The sequence below is a fragment of the Phycodurus eques genome, chromosome 4 (genome assembly GCF_024500275.1).
Source record: "Phycodurus eques isolate BA_2022a chromosome 4, UOR_Pequ_1.1, whole genome shotgun sequence".
In the NCBI taxonomy this organism is placed as follows: Eukaryota; Metazoa; Chordata; class Actinopteri; order Syngnathiformes; family Syngnathidae; genus Phycodurus; species Phycodurus eques.
Window position 1 is genome coordinate 7,654,971 of NC_084528.1, and position 21,586 is coordinate 7,676,556.

The following is a 21,586-nucleotide window of genomic DNA, read 5'->3' on the forward strand; positions in this document are numbered from 1 at the left end:
TTTACTGTAGATTACAGTCAATGTTCTCACCATGGGGACGCCTGGTGTGGTCCAGCTTGTGGGGGCCACATGAGGGGTCCAGTTGGCTCCTCCAGTCAATTTCTTCTCACTCTGTGGGTCCCTACATAGATTATTATTAGATCACCCATTGAATTATTTATATGGTCCACCACCAAACATAGATAACATCGTTAACATTCAACATAATTTTGAAAACATTTGTGATATCCAAGATACTGGAGTAGCTTCACCCATAAAAATGAATGCAAAGTGTTGCATGCGTGGAAATCATTGTATTCCTTTCGCCTCTTGTTTGGCCTTTGCCACCTCAACCTTTGCCCTGTGTCGCATCTCAATGTATTCCTTTTGCCTCTCCTCGGTCCTCTCAGTGTCCCACTTCTTCTTAGCTAACCTTTTTCCTTGTATGATTTCCTGTACTGTGAGGTTCCACCACCAAGTCTCCTTCTCTCCTTTCCTGCCAGAAGATATACCAATTACTCTCCTGCCTGCCTCTCTGATCACCTTGGTTGCAGTGGTCCAGTCTTCTGGAAGCTCCTCCTGTCCACCGAGACCCTGCCTCACCTCTTCCCAAAAAGCTGCACAACACTGGTCCATTCTCAGCTTCCACCACATGGTTCTCTACTCTGCCTTTGTCTTCTTAATCTTCCTCCCCACCACCAGTCATCTCACACACCAGCATCCTGTTCTGTCAAGCCACACTCTCCCCTACCACTACCTTACAGTCGCTAATCTCCTTCAGATTACATCATCTGCACAAAATGTAATCCACCTGCGTGCTTCTACCTCGGCTCTTGTAGGTCACCCCATGTTCCTGCCTCTTCTGGAAAAAAGTTTGCACTACAGCCATTTGCATCCTTTTTGCAAAGTCTGCCACAATCTGTCCCTCCAAATTCCTTTCTTGGATGCCGTACTTACCCATCACTTCTTCATCACCCCTATTTCCTTCACCAACATGTCCATTACAATCTGCACCAATCATGACTCTCTCTCTGTCTGGGATGCTCAGAACTACTCGTCTTGCTCCATCCAGCCATCCATTTTCTGAGCCGCTTCTCCTCACTAGGGTCTCGGGCGTGCTGGAGCCTTTCCAGTTGTCATCGGGCAGGAGGCGGGGTACACCCTAAACTGGTTGCCAGCCAATCGCAGGGCACATACAAACAAACAACCATTGGCACTCACATTCACAACTACAGGCAATTTAGAGTCTCCAATTAATGCATGTTTTTGGGATGTGGGAGGAAACTGGAGTGCCCGGAGAAAACCCACGCAAGGCACGGGGAGAACATGCAAACTCCACACAGGCGGGGCCGGGGATTGAACCTCAGAACTGTGAGGCTGACGCTCTAACCAGTCGCCCACCGTGCCGCCCCTCGTCTAGCTCCTTCCAGAATTTCTCTTTCAGCTCTAGGTCACATCCTACCTGTGGGGCATAGCCACTAATCACGTTATACATAACACCCTTAATTTCAAGTTTCAGCCTCATCACTCGATCTGATACTCTTTTCACCTCCAAGACATTCTTAGCCAACTCTTCTTTTAAAATAACCCAGATTCCATTTCTCTTCCCATCTACACCATGGTAAAATAATTTAAACCCTGCCCCTAAAATTCTAGCCTTACTGCCTTTCCACCTGGTCTCCTGGACACACAATATATCAGCCTTTCTCTTAATCATCATGTCAACCAACTCCCGAGATTTTCCTGTCATAGTCCCAACATTCAAAGTCCCCACATTCAGTTCTAGGCTCTGTGCTTTCCTCTTCTCTTTCTGCCCAAGAACCCGCTTTCCACCTCGTCTGAATTTCCACCGGCGCCCTGCAGTTTGACGGCGCCGTTGGCAGACGTTGTTAACCCGGGCCACGACCGATCCGGTATGGAATTCTTTGGACGAACGCTTATATTTGTTTGGCAAAGTTTTAAGCCGGATGCCCTTCCTGACGCAACTACATTTATCCGGGCTTGGGACCGACCTACAGTTTGCACTGGCTTGTGCCCCCCATAGGGCTGCATTAACCAACATGAACGCATATGAAGTATCTAAATGATTGCTAAGAATGCAAAAGCAAAGACTACACTTACTTTTTCTTCACTCCCAGGTCTGAAGGGAGGAAAGAAAGAAGAACAAATTAACTTTAGTTTTAATGCAAATCAGTGATGGGTCGCACCCTAGGGTATATACAGTATGTACCTCCGACCAGGTTGGCCAATGACGAGTCAAGGTCCCCTGCAATAGTTTTGGTCGGGGGTGGGGTTGCAGGTGGAGCAGCTGCAATGCTTTCGACTGTAACAGGAGTTCCCATGCTCCCTGCTGCACTTCCTGCTGTGCTTCCCCCGGTGCTCTGTGGCGTTACGGCGGGCATCAGCAAGTCACCTAATCCGTCAAACACTTGAAGAGAGGGTGGGAAAGGCACTACATTAGAAAGCCAACACAGATTACAAGGCTGCTAATCCCCGATCTAGCCAGAATGCAGGCAGATGTGAAACCAGACAGTATAAGGCGAGGGAAACAATCCAGCTGTTCCAACGCAACGTTAATCAAAGAGTGGGACCATATTCGAAGATTCAAATGGTTGGCAACAACACTAAATTGGGAACAGGTAGACCCAAGATTTTTTTTTTTTTTTTTTTTTTTTAATAGAGCAAAGCACTGATTTATAACCAGGTGTCACCACATTTTTCTTTCATGTGGAATATTGTAATTCTCTGTGCTTGTCACTGTCGGTGAAAAATATATTATTTAAACATTTAAAGACCGCAAAATAAACATAATAGAAATATCATAGGATCATCTGCTCCACAGGTCTTATTAATATAGTATAGTATAGTATAGAATAGTACAGTACAGTGTTAGTATTCAGATTCTGATCTGCAAGACAAACTAATATTTGGAATTCCTATATTATAATCATTTGAACATATGGTTCTCAGTTCATTGCACTCATTAGCAGAGACAATGTTATGATGCAACATCACAGTCATCTGCATCTTTGATGGCATTTGGATAAAAATCAATACTCGAGATGACTGAGAAAAAATAATTTCACACATCAGCATATTTTGTAGGGTCCGACCCATGTGGATTTTCTTTAGCCCGATGCCGATTCCGATATTTGGCAGAAGACAATTCAGATAACTTGATTATTCATCCGATTCATTTAAAACAATTATAAATCAATAAAATAACTTCTTTTTTGGTCCCTTAGTGCTTACAACAATAAAGTTATTAAATACAGGTAAAACATTTAACTGTTTTACAATACTTTGTGCTTTAGTATTTGTTTAATTTTACAGAGAAAAACATGGGCTGTTTTTTTGTTTTTGTTGAGTTTTAAAAAAAAATATTTCAATGTCATTATCTTTGTCTTATGTCGTAATGCGTTAAAAAAAACCTGCATAAATCGGCAAAAACAATTGGCCGAATTTTGCCGATTTAAAAAGGGCTAATATTGTCCTGTTAATCGATCGGGCCCTAATATTTTGTCTCATGCAGGAGACACCCAGGGATTATGACAAAACTTTAAACATGCGAAATACCCTTAAACGAGAGGCAGGCTTTAAAAAGTGCACATGGTGCAATGCACTGTGGAGTTCAACTCACCAATTACACATTAGAAGAAGCAAGCAAGAGGAAGCCAGCAGAGAGGAAGGGGTGAAGATGAAGGAGGTGGGGGGAGAGTGAATGAAGCAAAAGAGAGCATGTGTGAAGCAGAAGAAAGCACAGCATTTTTGATTGTGCCATATTGAAACAAGGTAGGTGAGTAATCAGATCAATCATTGAGACCGAGCCATGGTGAGAAGTTAAGCAGTCAGCAACAGTGGTAGAAGCATGTCACAGTATGTTATCCATGCACAAGACAAGCGCTCAGGAATTATTACAGCAACGTTCATGGGGCTGACGTCTAAATTGCTAGGTTTCAGTGTACAATACACGTTAATGATCTACTAGCAAATAAGCAAGAATGTTTAAGTGATATATTCAAGAGCTTTACATCACAGTTTTTTTCCAAGTGAATACCATTCTGGACATAAATAAAAAAATGTAAATGCCACTCACTTGAAGCATCAAAGCCACCAGAGAGAGCCGGTATGATTCTTGCCGGTTCAACTGTGGCAGGTACCATTGGCACAGCTGGCACAGGTGGTGTCGGAGAAGGAAGTGAACCCAGAGGTTCAAATCCTGACTCAAGAAGATCATTCTGCACTGGAGCCAAGGCCGGGGCCACGGTGGGTGCCAGGGTAGGGGACATGAGGTCTAATGAACAGACAAATAGGATGGACTGACTACCATTTGCAATAATATCCATCCATCCATTTTCTATACGGCTTTCCTCATTTGGCTAGCAGGTAAACTGCAACCTATCACAGCTTACTTTGGACAAGATACAGGTGGTGTACAGGTACATAGGCAGGCTACGCACTAGACTAGTTGCAAGCCAATTACAGGGCACATATAGACAAACAAACATTTACACACCTATGGACAATTTAGAGTATTCAATTAAACTAATATGCGTGGGAGTACCCGGAGAAAACCCAAGCAACCCCCATATCATGCAAACCCAACACAGTTAGCCAGAGCCAAGAAAAAGCAAACATTATAAGCACTGCTTGCGTGGTAGGTCAGGCGAGTGACTGAATGTGAATATTAGTGTCATAAAAAAATAGAGTTGTACTATTTAGCAAGTTCAAATTAAACTAAATAAAATTTAAAAGTACGTGTAATTCAAACAACCACATACCTTGGCTTTAAAGTTGGCAAGCTTAATGCTACCGCATTATTGGAAACGCCATAGATGGGCTAACAAATAGCATCTATGTGGCGATGTTATAATGCTTCCAAGAAAGGATATTTGAACACAAGTGCTGCAGCAGCACGTAGACAGACAGTGTACCAAGTCACTAACAGTAGTTGTGAGTCCTCTTCATTTGTTTCTGCATGAATGCTGCGTCCCGGTGGCCAAACCATGCACGCCAGAAGGAGCCATATTGAATTAAACAGGATGAACAAACTGTTGAATTATTTACATTATATTCAATTACATATGTTGTTACTATTTTTATTTTTTTAAAGTAAAACATAATAGAGTGCTATTTTCCTGCTTAAAACATCGTTTTTTTTGGGGGGGGACTGGAATGGATTAATAGCATTTCAATGGAAAAGGTGATTTCAGATATGCGTATTTTGAGTTACGATTCCGTGCGTGATCACGGAACAAAATAAACTTGTATCTCAAGGCACCAATGGCTATAATTTTGAAGTGTAAGCACATTATTCAAACTAGCTCACTGACCCGATGAGTGATACAGACATTAAAACAGTATCCTGTAAGCCTAAAGAGGTGTACCTCCCAGCAAGTCGCCTCCAGGTCCCTCAGGAGCTGAGCTCTCCGTCTCCTTCACAGAGCCAGTGAAGGAGTCTGCAGTGGCAGCCAGTTATCCACAACGAAACCGACCGTGCAAAAAAGAGTGAACAACGATGGCACAATGGAATTTGAGTTCTTTCAATGTTGAACATATTGTTCAAGTAGATATTTCAAGATATTTGACTTTATAATGAATGTGCTAAACAGGCCTACTGGAGGAAACATCAGGTGATCACTAACAATATAGGCTGGCTGTGACATCACCTTTTGGGAGGGAACTTATAGGAGCAAAGTGAGGATGAGTGTAAAGTGTAAAGCTGTTGTTCTGTGAACAGATAGCTCGCTAAAATGTGCTGATCTACAGAGCAATGGATAATTCAAAGGAAAACATTTCAAACTGTTAGGTGGAAATTCTATTACAGAATGTTATTTCTATGAAAGAATGTAAATGCTGTATGTATTTAAATGAGCTTTGTCTTTGTAATTAACTAAAGTGTAGAGAAGGTAACTTAAAAATTATAATCAATAGGGACATTTATTCAGGTTTACTCTTGTCTCAGTTTGACTTTGAAACAAAGGCTTTGTATTTGAAGACTGAGTCGCACAGCACTAGCCCGATCTTTTGAGGCCGATGCCGATTCCAATATTTGGTAGGGATACAATTCCAACAACCAATTAATCTGCCAATCAATAAAAAAAAAATAACTTACTTTATTAGAGAGTGAGTGAGGAACTTTCAAACATTTAAAGTATTTTTAATATTTATTTATCATAACTTTATACTTCACTGGTGTTTTAGGCCACGAAAATAACCTACAAAACAATAATTTTGTACTGTACAGTAATATCTTTGTCCCCAACAGGGCGGAACCCCCTCACATTCCATGTCTGAACAATCCAGCCCTAATTTATATTTTCTAGGTGCTTGGGCTTTGTCAATACAAGTTACTAAAGGTTAAATGTCATCTATCAGATAGAGTTAAAAACCTCAGAAATGTATTATCATCAAACTAAAAAATCCCCAATAGACAAGAATGACCCACATATGAACAACAGACAAAGTACGCTAGATTATTATTAGAAGAGTGTATGAGAGTAGTGTGAGACATACCTAGCAGGTCAATGACTGGGGTCGGCTCTGCTTTGGGTGGAGAGGAGGCCTCAGTGGCAGGAACAGAAACAGCAGCTTGTGTTGGAGCAACCACAGGAGCAGGCGCTGAAGACGGAGCTATAGCAGGAGCAGGAGCAGGAGCAGGTTCAGGAGGAGGATCTAAAGATGACAATGAGATGAAACAGGGAAACAGACAACGAAGCAGACAGAGATTCAGGCAAATTAATAAGAGTAGCATATGTTTGGGTGATTGCAACATTATTATCTTGGCAGGGCTAACATTCTACAGCAAAGGGAGCAAAGCAAGAAAGCAGGCCTTCATGCACCTTTACCACCTCTTTTAAACAGGGCTGGTCATGACGAGTGGAGATTTGCTGCACCCTTCATGAACAAAAGGAAAACAGAAGGGGTGCCATAAAAGTAATGCACCTTAACTCACCAGTGACAATGTCTCCAGACGGAGCCGGCTCAGGCAAAGGAGAAGGCCCCCGTGAAACAGCAGGGAGGTCTAATTGACCAACGCAAGCAAGAGGCAGAGTGCGAGAAAGAAGAAAATGGTGGAGGTCGAGGAGCAAAGAAAAGTATTAGCATAGCAGGTAGAAACAGCTCAGGTAAGAAAGCAGCCTTGGGGAGAACACGATGCTTGTGGGTTTCATGCACAGTTCTCATATCACTATAGGGACAAACCAAGATGTGTAGGAGGAAAGGACTACTGGACAGGGGAGTGGACGTATGGTAACCAGAAGAGATGAACAGGTTTCATACACAGATACATGGTTATCAGCTCCTGTACCTGCACCAAAAAGGTCTACGCTAGGAGTGGTAGCAGCTTTGGATTCTGTGGTGGGACTTTGCTCAGGCATAGAATCAAGCATATCTAGGACACACAATCATATTATGTACATTCAGATTTCAAGTCCAGCGCACACACAATGAGGAGTTAACAAGAGATTAAGGACAGCAGAGAGAAGTCAGAGGAAGGATATTGAACGCAATGTTTAAAAAAATAAAATAAAAAAATTAAAAAAAATCATAATTCAAGGGAAATATTGCAAGCTTCAGATTTGTTTAGAAACGTTAGGATTGTACTTGTGAATGACAGTAATTCGAAGGTCCAATCTGCCATACTACTGTCAACATTGAGATGTGTAACTTTGAAGCGTCACATTTTGGGCTATGCAAAAATAACGCACTTCAAACAGTCACATTGATCATTTTTGAAACTACGCAGGGTTGGCACTGGGTCATGAAACCTCTTAGCCAATGTGGCTAAACAGGATAAATATCTCCTTGCTATACTTGTGTGTAATTAGCCACAACCTTTACCCACACTTAGCCAATCCTCGTCACTGGGAAACCAGTAAGCTTTGACTCTAATTGCTTTTTTTTTTTTCTTCCTTTTAAACAAATATTGCGATTGTGATTTAGCATGATATTCTTTAGGAGTAAGTTTGTTATCTTCAGCATTATTCACTGAACACAAATAATAAATAATTCTAGAGTATGACCAACACAACATTGGATACAGCCAACAAATAACTCTTCGCTATAGGCCAGGCCAAAATGTTATGATGAATTGATATGAATGACGAATCTTTATTTTACTATTGAATTGTAAAAAGAAAAACCTTCCATTGCAGTAGATTACTAACTTATTGATGTAACTTAATTCCTTGTAAAATTTTAATACTGTGTAATGATGCTCTTGTCAGTAGCAGTAGCACAGCTGTCTGTCAGCCAAGTATAGAGATAAAGTGGGACGCATTCAGCACCATCATCCCTGAACTCCTTTCCTCCAAGCTTCTCTCAGCGTCTCGCCTGCCATCTGCCAGTGTATTTACAACTTTCTGACGGGCAGGACACAACAGGTGAGGCTGGGGGAGGCCACCTCATCCACACGCAGCATCAGCACTGGGGCACCCCAAGGTTGTGTCCTCTCTCCGCTGCTCTTTTCTCTCTACATGAACGACTGCACCTCAACACACCCGGCTGTCAAACTCCTGAAGTTTCCAGATGACACCACTGTCATCGGCCCCATCAAAGACGGTGACGAGTCTGCATATCGACAGGAAGCGGAGCGGCTGGAGCTGTGGTGCGGCCGACACAACCTGGAGCTGAATACGCTCAAGACTGTAGAGATGATCGTGGACTTCAGGAGGCATCCTTCGCCACAGCTGCCCCTCACGCTGTCCAGCTGCCTTGTGTCAACCGTCAAGACCTTCAAGTTCCTTGGAATTACAGTCTCTCAGGACCTGAAGTGGGCGATCAACATCAACTCCGTCCTCAAAAGGAGCAGAGGATGTACTTCCTGCGACTTCTGAGGAAGCACGGCCTGCCACAGGAGCTGCTGAGGCAGTTCTACGCAGCGGTCATCGAATCAGTCCCGTGTTCTTCCATCACAGTCTGGTTTGGTGGTGCTACAAAAAAGGACAAACTCCGACTGCAACAGACAATCAAAACGCTTGAAAGGATTGTCGGTACCCCCCTACCCACCTGTGAGGACTTGCACGCTGCCAGAACTAAGACAAGAATGTGCAAAATCCTCTCGGACCCTCCACATCCCGGTCACCTCTTCCGGCTCCTTCTCCCAGGTAGGCGCTACCGATCAATGCAAACCAGAACTAGCAGACATTCCAACAGATTCTTCTCTCTTGCAATCAACTTCTTAAACAGCTGACCTACACTTCCATTGCAACAGGCTCCCAATTCTTTTGTCTTGAGTTTGTTGTCACATTTCTGTCGGGCCAATTATACATACTCGTGCACTCACTGTAATAGCACACTGACTGAGGAGTATCTGCAAGATTTGCACAATCAACAATGTCCCAGATTATCACGCTACTAGTGACTTTAAACTGCATACGCTCTTGTCTTCCCTGATGCGCCACTCCCCACAGCTGGGAAAGCCCCTGAGCCTGACTGCTTAAAGCCAGCAGCGGCTCGACGGCAAATTGAAGCATTTTACCAAGTGAGGGGAAACTAAAACACGAACAGCGTTCATACACGGCAGAATGACCACGCCCACTTTAACAAAACGTACAAAGTATACATTCCTTCTCAGCTGTGTCTATCAGAAACTTTACACATGCAGGAGACGACAAGCTGAAAGAGAAAAATCCACAGAGGTGAACTATGATTTTAAAAAAAGAAATTACTATTTTATTTTTATTTTATTGTGCTCTAGCTTTTCATGGGTGGTCAAGATGTTTGCTTTAATGGCCAAAGCACTACCTTTGTCTAAATGAAGCTCTTCAGCTGACTTCAACATACTGTAGTTCCTTGGGATCAAGTTAGCACAATATGGTGGCAAAACTACTTTTTTTTTTTTTTTTTAATGAAGCTTCTCAGGTGTCTTCAACATAGTTCATTGGCACCAAGATGCATTAAAATGGTGCTAAGGCAATACTTTTATTGCTTTGGCCTGAGCATAAAAACTGCAAATATGTGATTTTTTTCTGTTAAATTATGGGAGGATAGGTTTCTATTTTTTTGTATTAATTTTTTTTAAATCAGCAAATGCCAAACACCAAATATGCAGGGGTTCACTGTATAGAAATTTGAGATAAAGGTATTGATGTACTACTATTACCATTGTCAGTATTACTGATGTATAGAGCAAGAGCAAACACGATCAAAACATTATCATTATCATCATCATAATGCAGAGTGATGGGGAGAGCATAATGAGAGCGAAAGGACATTACCACCAAAGAAATCTAGAGTCGGAGCGGCTGGAGACTCTGTGGTGGTGGTGGTGTCTGTGGTGCTAGTGGTGGTGGTGGTGGTGATAGAAGAGGTGGGGACAGCAGCGGGGACAACGACGGGGGCAGCGATGGCCGGTGCCTCACTAGAGGTGGGAGGGGTGACGGCGGTGGCACCCTTGTCAGCGGATCTCATAGCAAACAGGTCCAGCCCTGGAGGAATGTCCGCACTCCCCTCGGTCGTAGCAAAAGGGTCTTCAACAAGAGAAGCAGCAGGGGTCGAGTTGAAGGGTTAGGAGGGTTTTGATGACAGAAGAAGGGAGATGTGGAGGATTAAAACATGAATATATCTGTGAGGCAAGGTGCATGTGGATATCTCAATGAGTGTTGGAAACAATGAAAGAAAGGAAACCCAGCACACAAACCCATCTCTTAGATTATTGATTCCTTTCAGTATGTGAGATCAAAAGGGTTCTTGTTAGTGGCCTACTAGATAAGAGTTATTAGTCGCAATCTGTACATTCTCTGAATTATTGTTATCTGGAGCAATAGAAAAGATGAGGAAGAAGTACATGAATAAAGGTGGGTTTGCAATAAAAAAAAAGAAAATTAAAAAAACGTGTCATATGTTAAAACTGTTAGTATGACCTGACAGTACACTAGTGAAATGGTCTGCAGGAAAAAAGTAAAAATAAATAAATAAACCCAATAAATCAGCCCCTTCTGGCCCCATCCTGTACCTGGACTTTTTTTTATTTTTATTTATTTATTTATTATTTTTTTAAATCACTGCGCCCTAAGAAAAACCACTAATCAGAAACAGAACGCACAACTGACGAGGTGTCAGTCATTTGCGGTGCACTTGTTGGCACACTCACACCCGTACAGCCTTGCGCTGACCTTTTACCTTGGGCTTCAGGAGCTTTGCTAAAACGGATAATGCACCTCTGGAGGGGAGGGGGGGAGAAATGTCCATCCCTCATTTGCCAACAACTGGGCATATAAGACTAGCCACCGGAAGCAGAGCGAAGGCAGAAGCAACAATTCTGCTCGACGGGTACGTTTTTCACCTGTTTTTGGTAGTGATGGTGAGATGAAGCTTCATGAAGCATCGTAACACTTCAGCCATTGGTTCGAGTAACTTCATTTCTTGATGCTTTATTGCACACGAAACCACCTGGTGGCCATGTGCATAATCACAGGCAGCTGTATCTACACTCACATACAGTATGTGCTGCGTTGCATTTTTGCGTCTTTTTGGCTCTTGTGAATGACTACGTATGACAAAACAATGTCTGACCAAGTCATTTCCAAACATAAAGTGCAAAACAGATTATTTTTTAACATAGTCTGTGTGCTTAAATGTGTTAATGTTCCTCATCACTGGTATGGCAGGTTGTATAATGTTTTTCTGTCACTTTGGGAAAATGGCATGGGCTTAACAGGGCAGAGGATTTTGAAAGTGCTTATTTAGAAATAACAGTTTATCATCATCTTTGTTTTAAGTGATCAATTCAAGAGGAAAATTATATAAACTGGGGTACAGGAATTTTCCCTCACTCAGTGAGGTTTGATTGTACCTTACTTTCTTGGAAGACAAAAATACATTCCATATGAATAAAAGAAGAAATGGTAGAAAATGCAGTTTTTAATGAACAAATGTGATTGATCAGCCTTAATAACAGTTACTTATACGGCACGGTGCTGCTTGGGGTTCGAACTCAGGCGACCACCATACCCCAGGTTGCAAGTCGAGTGCACCAACGGCTGACCAGGGTGCCAGGTGATCAGGCAGCAGCTTCTTTCCATAGCTCCGAGGAGTGACGTAATCGCAATCACTCGCTATAGACTACCCAAACTATATCCAAACTATGATGTAAACACTCTCCAACCTCTAGTAGCCTATACAAACTACTACAAACTGTGAGGCAGACGCTCTAACCAGACGTCCACCGTGCCGCCTTGCACAAGTATATACAATATAATCTAAAATACTGTATATACACTCATTCATTTATTCATTTTCCTTTGCTTATCTGAGGTCGGGTCACGGGGGCAGCACCCTCAGCAGGGAAGCCCAGACTTCCCTCTCCCCAGCCATTTCCTCGAGGTCTTTCGATGGGATACCGAGGTGTTCCCAGGCCAGCCGAGAGACATAGACTCTCCAGCATGTCCTGGGTCGACCCCGGTGTCTCCTCCCAGTGGGACGTGCCCGGAACACCTCACCAGGGAGGTGTCGGGGAGGCATCCTAATCGGATGCCCGAGCCACCTCATCTGGCTCCTCTCAATGCGGAGGAGCAGCGGGTCTACTCTGAGCCCCTCCCGGCTTCTCACCCTATTTCTAAGGGAGAGCCCGGATACCCTGCGGCGGAAACTCATTTCAGCCACTTGTATCCAGGATCTTGTTCTTTCGGTCACGACCCACAGCTCATGACCATAGGTGATAGTAGGAACGTAGATCGACTGGTAAATCGAGAGCTTCGTCTTTCGCTTAGCTCCTTCTTCACCACAGTGGACCGATACCAAGTCCGCATCACTGCGGCATCGACAGGCGGCACCGATCCGCCTGTCGATCTCCCGTTCCATTCTTCCCTCACTCGTGAACAAGACCCCAAGATATTTGAACTCCTCCACTTGGGGCAGTATCTCATCCCCGACCCGGATATGGCACTCCACCCTTTTCCGACTGAGGACCATGGTCTCAGATTTGGATGTGCTGATTCTCATCCCAACCGCTTCACACTCTGCTGCGAACTGCTCCAGTGAGAGTTGGAGATCACGGCTTGATGAAGCCAACAGAACCACGTCATCTGCAAAAAGCAGAGATGCAATACTGAGGCCACTAAACCGGACCCCCTCTATGCCTCGGCTGCGCCTAGAAATTCTGTCCATAAACAAATGGCAGCCTTGGTAGAGTCCAACCCTCACCGGAAATGAGTCTGACTTACTACCGGCAATGCGGACCAAACTCTGACAATGGTTGTACAGGGACCGAACAGCCCGTATCAGGGGGTTCAGCACCCCATACTCCTGAAGCACCCCCCACAGAACTCCCCGAGGGACACAGTCAAACGCCTTCTCCAAGTCCACAAAACACATGTAGACTGGTTGGGCGAACTCCCATACACCCTCGAGGACTCTGCCGAGGGTCTAGAGCTGCTCCAGTGTTCCACGGCCAGGACGAAAACCACACTGCTCCTCCTGAATCTGAGGTTCGATTCGAAGGCTGAGGAGTGTGATCCCCATGTAGTTGGAACACACCCTCCGGTCCCCCTTTTTAAAAAGGACCACCAACCCAGTCTGCCAATCCAGAGGCACTGTCCCCGATGTCAACGCGATGTTGGACAGGCGTGTCAACCAGGACAGCCCCACAACATCCAGAGCCTTTAGGAACTCCGGGCGAATATCATCCACCGCCGGGGCCTTTCCACCTCGGTGACCTCAACCCCAGAGATAGGAGAGCCCGCCTCAGAGACCCCAGACTCTGCTTCCTCATGGGAAGGCGTGTCGGTGGAATTGAGGAGGTCTTTGAAGTATTGTCCACACCGACCCACAACGTCCCGAGTCGAGGTCAGCAGCGCCCCATCCCCGCTATACACAGTGTGGATGGTGCACTGCTTCCCCCTCCAGAGGGTGGACCAGAATTTCCTCGAAGCCGTTCGGAAATTGTTCTCCATGGCCTCACCGAACTCCTCGCATGTCAGAGTTTTTGCCTCAGCAAACACCAAAGCCGCATTCCGCTTGGCCAGCCGGTCCCACAGGCCAAAAAGGCCCGATAGGACTCCTTAAGCTTGACGGCATCCCTCACCGCTGGTGTTCACCAACGGGTTCAGGGATTGCCGCCACGACAGGCACCGACTACCTTACGGCCAAAGCTCCGGTTGGCCGCCTCAGCAATGGAGGCACGGAACTTGGTCCACTCTGAATCAATGTCCCCCGCCTTACCCGAGACGCGGGTGAAGTTCTGGCATAGGTGGGAGTTGAAGCTCCTTCTGACAGGGGATTCTACCAGACGTTCCCAGCAGACCCCCACAATACGTTGGGCCTCCCAGGTCAGACTGGCATCTTCCTCCACCAACGGAGCCAACTCACCACCAGGTGGTGATCAGTTGACAGCTCCGCCCCTCTCTTCACCAGAGTGTCCAAGACATACGGCCGCAAGGCCGATGACACGACCACAAAGTCGATCATCGAACTACGACCTCGGGTGTCCTGGTGCCAAGTGCACGTGTGGACACCCTTATGCTTGAACATGGTGTTCGATATGGACAATCCGTGGTGAGCACAGAAGTCCAACAACAGAACACCACTCGGGTTCTGATCGGGGGGGGCGTTGCTCCCAATCACGCCCCTCCAGGTCTCACTGTCATTGCCCACGTGAGCATTGAAGTCCCCCAGCAGAATGATGGAGTCCCCAGCGGGAGCGCTCTCCAGCACCTCCTCCAAGGACTTCTGTCTGGGTACTCTGAACTGCTTTTTGGTGCATAGGCACAAACAACAGTCAGGACCCTTCCCCCCACCCGAAGGCGGAGGGAGGCTACCCTCTCGACCTCGCACACCAGCTCAGGCTCCTTCCCTGCCAAAGAGGTGAAGTTCCACGTCCCTAGAGCCTGCTTCTGTAGCCGGGGATCGGATCGCCAAGGTCCCTGCCTTCGGTCACCGCCCAGCTCACAATGCACCCGACCCCTATGGCCCTTCCTACAGGTGGTGGGACCATGGGAACTGTATATACACTGTGTTCCAAATTATAATGCAAATTATATTTTTCTCAGATTTTCCTAACATGTTGATGCAAATGACAGAATAATTTAAAAATGATTAACTCTTAGAGCATAATTGGAATGTTTTTGAACAAACCTCCAAATGACCACACTATTTTTTGGAAAAATAAAAAACCTAAAATGCCTGTTCCAAATTATCAAATACACCAGAGTTTCAAGACATATTAGAGGTTTTATAGAACTTAAAAATAATCATATGTTGAATGTGCAACATTAGGAAGTCATTAACTGAAGTCCATCCTAACCATTTTAACATAGGACCCCTTTTTTGATAGCAGCTTCACATTTCTTACATCCATTGAACTTCTTTTTTTTGAGGTGGAGTTTATTGCTTGAATTTCTTTGCAGGATGTCAGAATAACTTCCTAAAGTTGCTTTGTGGATGTGAGCTGCCTCCCACCCTCACAGCCTCCCACCCTAAGAAATCTTTTGCTTGAGGATGTTCCAAAGGTTCTCAACAGCGTTGAGGTCTGGGAGGCTTGGGGCCACACCATGAGTTTATCTTCTTTTATGCCCACAGCAGGCAAGAACTCATAGGTATTCCTTGCAGCATGAGATAGTGTATTGCTATGCACGAAGATGATTTTGTTACAGGCAGCAGGGTTATTCTTTTTGTACGATGGAGGAAAGTGGTCGGTCAGAAACTGTGCAAACTGTGCATTAAGTTGTCATTTTCACACCTTCAGGGACCATAAAGGGTACGACCAGCTCCCTCTTCATGAATCTGGCCAAAAACATGAATGCGCTACCTCCTTGCTGATGTTGCAGCCTTGTTGGAACATGGTGGAGGGATGCATACTATCTACTTACTACTCCATCCGTCTGGACTTTTCACAGTTACACAGCACTCATTGAACAATCGCATAGTGCAAGGAATCCCTCTGCTTCATTGGCTGCTATGGGCATAAAAGGAAAGTAACTCATGGTGTGGCCCCAATTATCACCTGACCTCAACCCAGGTGAGAACCTTTGGTGTATCCTAAAGCAAACAGAACTCTGAGGGTGGGAGGCAGTTCACATCCAAAAATCAACTCTGGGAGGCTATTCTGACATCCTCCATAGAAATTCAAGCAGAAACTCTCATAATATTTAAGTTTAATGGCTGTCAGAATTGTGCTACTGCTATCAAAAAGGGGTCCTATGTTAAAATGTAACACTTGGCTATTTAAATAAAGGATATTTTTTCACCCACCAGATTCACCAAATGCATCAGTGGCAGGACCCGCAGCCACAGCGGCAGGACCATCTCCTGGGGAAGGTGCAAATGCATCTAGGGTATCACACCAGCACATCACCAAACAACACATGGAAAAACAGATGGAATGGACAAAAACAAAATATGAGAGGTCAGTATCAGGGAAAGAGGAAGAATACAAGTAGTATGCAGCCCAACAGTAATTTCTTTGACTACACCATCGGTTCTGGGAGAGCTTTAAGGGGCTGCATAATGCTGCATTCAGTGAGATGAGGTAAGTTGTCACAAGTTGCTTGGACTCTGTGACAAGAGGGAGCATGTTAAGTTCAGGGATGGACAAGGTTAATTCTTTCTTTGACAAGGATACTACAATTGGTATCTGGATTTGGCAGGAGTGAATGTGATGCAAAAGACTTAAGTCAGCTACATGTCATCTTTATTAACGGGACTCTCTAAAACTGTGAACATTGGGACTTATTCCATAGTTCTGGACTTAAAAACATTGTCTGCAGAAACAATTCCCCCCCAAAAAAGACTCAAGACTAAAGAAAGTATTTATTTTAGGCATATTTTCTGATGGTTTTTAACAAGATCTTGGCCCACCCACGTTTCAGTTGAAATCTTACTTGAGCTGTGACGTCAGCGCCAGAAGCAGATCTGATTTCCCCATACAACTTAATGTAATTAGTTGGCTTACAACACAAGCAAGCCTGGGGCGTAACTGTCATCTATATTCAAAGTCTGGATTTTGTTTTAGACAATAATGAGTGTAAATAGCGAGGTTAAATGAACTTGTGTAGGTTTGTTTTGCCTCCTTGTCGAGAGCAGCCACCTGAGGTAAGTGATTCACTGCCACCTAAATTCAGTTTTGTAAGCTGTTTCTTGAGTTGATTGAATTTTAAAAAGAGTTTTGGGAGATGATATAACACAGGCGTTTAGCGTTTATGACGATTTTTGATTGGTGGCGTCAGGTCACCGCACACTTTTATGGGCCCTGCTGGCTATCAACACTGGCCATTACAGCACTGTGTTCATACTATTTTATCAGGCTTGAATACTTGAAAAAATAGTTTTGAACATTGATGTGGAACAGTTTTTTCATTTTGTGACATAATCAAGGCTTTTTGTATGGTCATGGGACTCGGCTGACCAAAACTTTGATGTGCACGGCTTGCAGACTTTGATATGCAAGGCAAGGCTTTGATATGCACGCAGTCATTGTGACATGTTCATACCATTTTAAGCAGTGACCGCGTAATAAATTAGCGATTTTCATCTAAAACGCTTACTTTCGAAAAGCTTCACAATGCTTAATGTCCCAAAGCTGCGATCAATCGTCACCAAAATTCATGTGGACATCTCTATTTATGCCCACTTAAACCTATGAAAATATCTGAACAATTGGCCCGGTATTTTACATTTTATGGACATTAAGCATTTTCATCTCCATAGATGCCCACTTGTGACAAAAATCTTAATGCGGCTTAATGCCCCAAAACTGTCACCAATCTTCATCAAACTCTACGTGGACATCTCTACTCATGGCAGCTACAAACTCTGAAAATATTAAAATGATCGGCTGTTAGATATATTGTAGAAGTTATCATTTATTTGCTTAGCTTGCATTAGTATTATGGACAATGTTTAGAAAGAAAGATGTCTCGCCTTCAAGAAGATGACTCAGCAGGAATCATCTGAGAGAAGGACGTGGCCGGGACGTGGCAGGTGCCATGTTTTCACCTTGAAACCCTACCCTTAGTGTGTTGTGTCTTGTAGCTTAGTACGTTATGTCTTGTAAACTTAGAAACCTCCCTATTTTCAAATAAATGCAGGAGCGACGGGAGAGATTGTTTAGAGCGTGTGGAGAGGCTGTAATCTGAACAATCTCCCATGCGCCCTCCTCATGAGAAAAAGAAACCAGCGTCTTCATTCCTTTTGTGTCTATTTTTTATAATGTTGGGCAAGATAAATCCAACATCGGCCCAATATTTTTTTAGCTTATGGATGTAAAGAGTTTTCCTCTCCATAGAAGCTCACTGGAGAAAAAGCTTAACATCGCTTAGTGAGAAATACACTTAACCTCCATAAAATCCAAAATATTTGGAGTTATCATTCTGATATTTTGAAGTGTTCATAAGGAGAGACATAAATTTTGGTGACAATTGATCGCAGTTTTCTGACATGAAGAGACGTTATTGTCATGAACTGCCCTGCAGTATTATTGTTGGAGCCTGGGTGGCAATTTACACCCTCTCTCTTTCCAGCACCTTCCTCAAGCCGCGCACCTATCACCAATCAGCCCTTGTCACCACCTGCATATAAGCCTGTAATATCCCGGAAATCCTCGCCAAAGTATTGCAGCTTCTCCAAGCGTTTCTCCCGTGTTCCTGATCTACGTCATTCCTGCCACCCCGCCGCCTGTCCTCGCCACTGCCTGCCAACGCACCTAGGACCACCTCCAATACCTTCCCTAATAAACTGTTCATCATAACCTATCCACCTCCGCCTGCTCTTGGGTCCAGCTCCTCGCCACTCGTGACAGTTATGCTTTTTTATGCTTACATTAAGCATTTTAGAGTGTCCCCGCGGCGGCCGCAAAGTTTTTAATCTATGACACCCTAAGAAATTTGTCATTTTTCAGCATATGAAATTAGCGATTCAACATAGTTTTACGGATGCTAGCTGTTGTTCTCAATACAGGGTTTGATACCAACTTGAACAAAGCAGTGTTCGGAAACTCAAGCAAGCTGTCACCAGTTTTATTTTATTTTTTATTTCCTGAAAAGTTGTCATTTTGGAAGTGGGGGGGATTCAGCCCAACAACTACAATATATAAAATATGAGTTAATACCGCCACTACATAGTATCGTACATTCTTTTTTCCACACTGGCTATGCAGAGAATTTGGTCTCCACTTCTCCCACTGATGTCACACAGAGACAAGGGGGGCGTGTCGATTTTGGTGATAAAAAAAAAAAAAATAAAAAAAAGGAGGCATTCCAAAGGCAATTAGCTTTTTACCAATTGCTCCAAAAATGGATTGATAGAATTGGAAATGACTGCCAGTTTCATTTTTCTTGAGCAAAAAATACATAAAATCAACTTGTTAGTGAAATAGGGACCATTGAGAGTCCATATCTCCTTTAATCACAAATCCCAATTTACGTGAGACACAGCCAGTAAAAGCTCAGTAAAGCTAGATGTCAAAGACGTGTTGCTTTTTGTATTTTGTTTCAATTTTGTATCTTCATTTTCAAGCCCTGTGTGTTAGTGACCAATTAATCTTGTTTACTCATTAGAATTTCAGTCATTTCTTTCGGGACCTTTGAATGTTTTTAAATGGTTTGATCACACTCTCAACCTCATATCTTAGGTACAGCTGATCTTTTGATTGATATCCTGCTAACTTGACTTGTGAGTAAAGAAATTTGGATTTGAAGTGCAATCAAGTTTTCTTTGTAATACTGTGCTTTTTTTTAATCAGACAGGATCATGTTGATTTGAGGATTAACGATAAAAAAAAGCCACAATAAAAGTCAGTATTTGTTGAGAAAATCATTGCGAGTGGTTAGCAAATGGGGTAAAGCAGCATATCTGAAAAGTGTGAGTCATAATAGCACAATGAGTTCATTGTAGCACGATTAATGTTCCATGCATGCTGGAGTAATAGTAGTGTGGTCTTGATTTAGCCAACAGGAGGACAAGTAAAATACCAATTGTGACTCAGATTTTTAGGATATGCATATATGTGACTTAACGGTTGAATTTGTTGGTCTGTGCAACAGGCTGAATGATAGCAGAGCATCTTGTCAGCACATATGTGCACAGAATCCACAAATCATGAGATGTAAAAAATTGGATAAAGGGTATGTATGACTATGTTTTTTTAATCATTTCATAACCTAAGAGGCCCAGGCATAAATGGATATGTTTGACCTACAGTACCTGCTTAACTACAACAATGAAAGTAGACACTGGACATTGTAGACTATAATAATAACAATAACAGGTATCTATGTCTGACTCAAATTAATGGGAATATAAATATTTATAAATTGGATGGCTTTGCTCTCTGGTTATTAAGAGAAACCCAGGATGGAGACTAAAATAATTAGCAACTGAAACATGTAATAATACATTTAAAATTAACTAATGGAAATAAGGCAATACGTTTTGATGGCCCATAATTATAAACAAATAAACAAACAAACAAACAAAAAACAAATGAAACTGGCCTTGACAAAAATGATGGACCCAATATTTTGTTGCACCTTTTTTCCAATGCAATGAAAAAAAACAAAAAAATCAGGGATAGAAGGCATAGGTCGGTATTTTGGAGCGAAATCTGTCAGAAAGCTTGGTCTCAGTGGAAAAATGGCTAAGAACAAAACTTTGAAAAATTGAAACGGTTATGAAACACAATATTAGGAGGGAGGGGGGGTGGGGGCATAATTTTTGTCCAGGCCACTTTCATTAGTTTGTGTTTTAAAATAATACTGTTCATCACACACACACACACACACACACACACACACAACACACACAAAACTGGTTTAGTTAGTTATTTCAATGATCATTGTGGGTTTGTCTCTTTAATTGAACGTGAAACACAATTAGGACGAAATGTGAGGTGGAGGTGTAGAATATTTTAAAAAAAGGAACAATTTATACTTAAAATAATAAATAAACATAATAGTTGTTGATCATTTAAAGAAATGCAAACCCCTATTCCAATGAAGTTGGGATATTGTGTAAAATGTAAATAAAAACAAAGTACAATGATTTGCAAATACTTTTACACCCTATATTTAGTTGAATACACTACAAAAACAAAATTGTTAATGTTCAAACTGATAAACTTTGTTGTTGTTTTTCAAATATTCACTCATTTTTAATTTGAGGCCTGCAACACATTCCAAAAATGCTGGGACGGGCAACAAAAAAAAAAAAAAAAAAAATGTTTGGAACGGAAAGGATTTGCAAATCATTGCATTCTGTTTTTATTTACGTTTTACACAACATCCCAACTTCATTGGAATTGGGGTTTGTATGTGTAATATTTTTGTTTTTCCACAAGACATTTACAGCTGTATTCATCCATTACTGCATTATTAAAGTCTTGTGCAAATTAGCCACCCAGCTGTGCATCCTAGTCCATATTGTGTTCTATCCACAGGTTGGATTGACTGACCTCCAAAAAGGTCGATGTCTCTAACTGATGAGGGAGCGGGACCTGCGACAGACAGGAAAGCGGGTGCTGGCATGGCCGCAGCAGTAGCAGCGGTCACTGCCGTTGCAGCCACTGCAGAGGCAGTGCCAGCATCAGTAGCAAGCTCTTTCTTTGCTTGATCAGTCTCAGAAGCGCTGTTACTGGCAGCGGGAGTGGCTACATGAATAATCCCACCAATTCAAG

The 21,586-nt window shown here is 43.2% G+C and overlaps 1 protein-coding gene across 9 annotated transcripts in view; it reads right to left on the minus strand.

Annotated features, from left to right (window-relative positions):
* Window positions 1-21,586, minus strand: part of snap91a (synaptosome associated protein 91a) — a 58,107-nt gene that overhangs the window by 4,385 nt on the left and 32,136 nt on the right. For 4 of the 9 annotated variants that reach the window (XM_061673818.1, XM_061673819.1, XM_061673817.1 and 1 more), the window contains 11 exons: window positions 21,365-21,559; window positions 16,171-16,248; window positions 10,200-10,451; window positions 7,289-7,372; window positions 6,935-7,003; window positions 6,496-6,654; window positions 5,367-5,438; window positions 4,076-4,273; window positions 2,210-2,407; window positions 2,101-2,119; window positions 31-121 (listed from right to left, as the gene is read on the minus strand). In XM_061673818.1, the coding sequence (XP_061529802.1) occupies window positions 31-121; window positions 2,101-2,119; window positions 2,210-2,407; window positions 4,076-4,273; window positions 5,367-5,438; window positions 6,496-6,654; window positions 6,935-7,003; window positions 7,289-7,372; window positions 10,200-10,451; window positions 16,171-16,248; window positions 21,365-21,559 (1,415 nt within the window). The remainder of the gene's footprint in view (window positions 1-30; window positions 122-2,100; window positions 2,120-2,209; window positions 2,408-4,075; window positions 4,274-5,366; window positions 5,439-6,495; window positions 6,655-6,934; window positions 7,004-7,288; window positions 7,373-10,199; window positions 10,452-16,170; window positions 16,249-21,364; window positions 21,560-21,586) is intronic. The other 5 variants (XM_061673822.1, XM_061673821.1, XM_061673824.1 and 2 more) reach the window with 5 other exon arrangements.